Source organism: Sinocyclocheilus grahami, unplaced genomic scaffold, assembly GCF_001515645.1.
Source record: "Sinocyclocheilus grahami isolate Dianchi unplaced genomic scaffold, SAMN03320097.WGS_v1.1 scaffold1036.1, whole genome shotgun sequence".
NCBI lineage: Eukaryota > Metazoa > Chordata > Actinopteri > Cypriniformes > Cyprinidae > Sinocyclocheilus > Sinocyclocheilus grahami.
The window spans coordinates 598,291-601,633 of record NW_015506215.1 but is presented as its reverse complement, the minus strand read 5'-3'; the positions used below and the strand labels follow the sequence as shown (position 1 = coordinate 601,633).

At 43.6% G+C, this 3,343-nt stretch overlaps 1 protein-coding gene across 1 annotated transcript; it reads right to left on the bottom strand.

Annotated features, from left to right (window-relative positions):
* Positions 1 to 452: 452 nt before the first annotated feature.
* Positions 453 to 2,855, bottom strand: LOC107565938 (coiled-coil domain-containing protein 80-like). The gene is made up of 2 exons (XM_016251253.1): positions 633 to 2,855; positions 453 to 542 (listed from the first exon to the last, which is right to left on the bottom strand). Exons 1-2 carry the CDS (start codon positions 2,259 to 2,261, stop codon positions 453 to 455), a joined length of 1,719 nt encoding a protein of 572 aa, XP_016106739.1. The 5' UTR covers positions 2,262 to 2,855.
* Positions 2,856 to 3,343: the final 488 nt, after the last annotated feature.

The window sequence follows — 3,343 nt, the reverse complement described above, 5'->3', positions numbered from 1 at the left end:
TCTTCGAATGGGTTTCCGCACCTCTTTTCTCCTCCCCATTGGTGGGTCCACTTGGGGGTCTATGCTGGGGACACCCTCGACCACCTGCCCCTCCACCCCAGCCCCTTTACACTTCTGGACAAAGCCTTTCTGCCTGACTTTCTCCATTTTGCGAATGGGCGACTGGTCGATAACTTCGTACATCGCTTCCAGTCTGACAGGGTATGGGTAGCGCTCTTCTACCTGAAGCGTCTTCTTAAGAAGGACCATCCCAAACTTTCCTTTTTCTAATTTAAGAAAGTTCATGAGCCTGGGAATAATAGACGTATCTAACGGCTCTTCCATCACCTTGCCTTCGTTAGTAATGCGTCTGATTTTCCCACCCAATTCCCCTTCCTGGTGAAACATGACAATCTGATGCACGTGCCGCTCTGCCAATTCGCAGTAAACATCAGGTTTGAGAAGACTCATCATCAATCTGTAGTAACCATCAGAGTCGTGAGGTGCGGAAATAACCAGCAGGCGGCATACATGGTGTTCTCCTCTGTTGGAGAGGTGATCAACTGAAGTAAAGGGTTTGAAACAGAAGAACAGTAAATAACACATTACAGAAATCCACATTTCTTAATCAGACTACTTACAAAGCTACTCACAATTAGTCTCCTTTTGCTTTCAAAATAGTCCAGAAAGGTTGCCAGAGTTCCTTTAGGTGGCGGAGGGGGTGGTGGTTGTCTTTTTGTTGGTTTCTGATACTCTTCTTTCTCATGGATTTTTGATTCTTTCTTTCCATTTTTTTTACCACCCTTTCCATCCTTACCCCTCCTCTCTGTCTTGTCCTTCTTCTTCTTTTTATCTGCCCTGCCCTTGCCTTTCTTGACAGGCACAATTTCTTCCTCCTTCTCTTCAGGATAGATGTCGGTGGGCTCACCTACATCATATTTCTCTTCGTATGCATTGCTAATTTCCTTATCGCCATTGTTTTTCTTTGTAGGCTTAACTTTAGGTGGCTTGTGTTGTGTAGGTATAATGCTGGTATGCTTGTGGTTGTTTTCTTTTTTATCTGTGTGGTTGTCCCTGTATTTTGCTGTGTTAGCTTTGGTGTAGACGGGAAGTGTTGTGGGTGAGGTTGTCTGGTGTCTGTCTCTACGGTTGTAATAGTAAAGCTCAGTGGTGGTCTTGTGGGCTGGAATCCATTGTGGGGTAGTATGAGCTCTCGTAGTCCTTGGAGTGGTGGTGGTCTGTGTTGTGGTTGTGGTCGGCTGCGTTGTTGCCGTCGTTGTAGTGGTGGAACGGGTTGTAGTTGGGGGACGTGTGGTGGTGGTGGTAGTTGCTTTGGTAGTGGTCGTTGGTCTTGTTGGAGTTGGAGTAGTTGTTGTAGCCGGTCTTCGAATGGGTTTCCGCACCTCTTTTCTCCTCCCCATTGGTGGGTCCACTTGGGGGTCTATGCTGGGGACACCCTCGACCACCTGCCCCTCCACCCCAGCCCCTTTACACTTCTGGACAAAGCCTTTCTGCCTGACTTTCTCCATTTTGCGAATGGGCGACTGGTCGATAACTTCGTACATCGCTTCCAGTCTGACAGGGTATGGGTAGCGCTCTTCTACCTGAAGCGTCTTCTTAAGAAGGACCATCCCAAACTTTCCTTTTTCTAATTTAAGAAAGTTCATGAGCCTGGGAATAATAGACGTATCTAACGGCTCTTCCATCACCTTGCCTTCGTTAGTAATGCGTCTGATTTTCCCACCCAATTCCCCTTCCTGGTGAAACATGACAATCTGATGCACGTGCCGCTCTGCCAATTCGCAGTAAACATCAGGTTTGAGAAGACTCATCATCAATCTGTAGTAACCATCAGAGTCGTGAGGTGCGGAAATAACCAGCAGGCGGTTTTTCCCTGCAAATGACGCCAGTAAGTTTGGAGAACCAGCGCTGCTTGGCATGCGGGAAACTCTGGCCCTGGCTTCAGGTGTTCCATCATCCTGCTGGATTGGGTTCCTAGACTTACCCTGTGCTGGTCTCCTTTGTGCCAAGACCTTTCTGGATTGGACGTGCCTGGTAACGTTTATATCTTCATCTCCCTGCATCTGTTGGCGTCTATCATTGATCCATGAAGGAGAACGTGTTTTGATGATCGGACCCTGTCGTGATTTGTTTTGTCTTGCTCGTCTTATGGAAATCAATCTGAGTTTGGCTTGTTTATCGGTCGGGCTGCTCTCTGACACGTAAACAGCCCATGTCAACAGACACAAAACACCGAAACCAAGCATGTACCTTCCCCTCATGTTAGACAACTTTAGTAACACTTAAGTCAGTAGAGAGATACAATCCGGTAAAGCGTCATAAGATTCAATTTATTTTCTAGAAGTGTTTATAATTCTGATGCTCAGTGCAAAACAAGGCAAAAGTTATTTAAAACCATTTTGGGTACTTAACAAACAAAGAAAATAATTTTCTTTTAAAAAAAGACAAAATCGGTCAAGTTAGATCGACCTTGGTTTTACCTGTAAGTGCGTTTAGGAAACATTTCTTGAACATGCAGCGCGCGATCTGGCTGAATCAATGCAAATAAGTATTTACTGCTACCCCAGCGCCAGATTTCCTCATCTCGTCATTCCTGTATTAAAATGCATATAATCCCTTAATCAGCTGCAAATAGATGCCAAGAAGTAAAGCTCCGGTCCTCAGTCAGTCTCTTGAAGCTTGATACGCGCCACTTCAACACAACGCATGTCGAGAAAAAAGTCAGAAATACTTCCAAAAGTTTGGTAAACTCTCTGTGCGGCTCCTTATCACTGGAAGCTTTCCCAGACATGTCAGAAAATAACAGCACAGCAGCCTCCGTATCCTCTGACGAGCGCACAGGACCAACCCATGCAGCTGAGGGGTGCCAGTGCGCAGAGATCTACTCTTGCAATCAGAGTGAACCGTACATTTAAAACAGGCAAATCCTTTCAAGACCCGTTTCATAAATATAAAGGTAGCAATATTTATGAATAATAAATATAGCAAATGTGATATTATAAAGAAAACATGTTGTTTATAAAATTATCAAAATGGTCGTTTTCACTGCTCTAAAGCCAAACAAAATTCTTTAAATATTATCTGGAAAATAGTTTGTATTAAAAGTTGGCTGTGTATATTTCCCCCTACCTGAAGAGAAACATTTTCAGTAAATATCGTTTCTAAGTAGTTTTAAAGAAAATAGTGCCTGAAAAGCAAGCTAAAGGCAACAAATGGCGAAAAGAAACTAAATAGAATGGTACAAAAAACAAACATTGAAAATATCCTTTGTTGCATATATACATTCGGCAGTCGCTTAAATTGTTGAACATAAGAAGTTTTAATTTTTAAAATAGTTTTTATG

Excerpts from the sequence above, each read along its gene's own strand:
- LOC107565938 (XM_016251253.1), bottom strand. The coding sequence starts at position 2,261 with ATGAGGGGAAGGTACATGCTTGGTTTCGGTGTTTTGTGTCTGTTGACA. Across the intron at positions 543-632 it reads AAAGCAAAAGGAGACTAATT|TTGATCACCTCTCCAACAGA; the intron begins GTGAGTAGCTTT and ends CCTTTACTTCAG.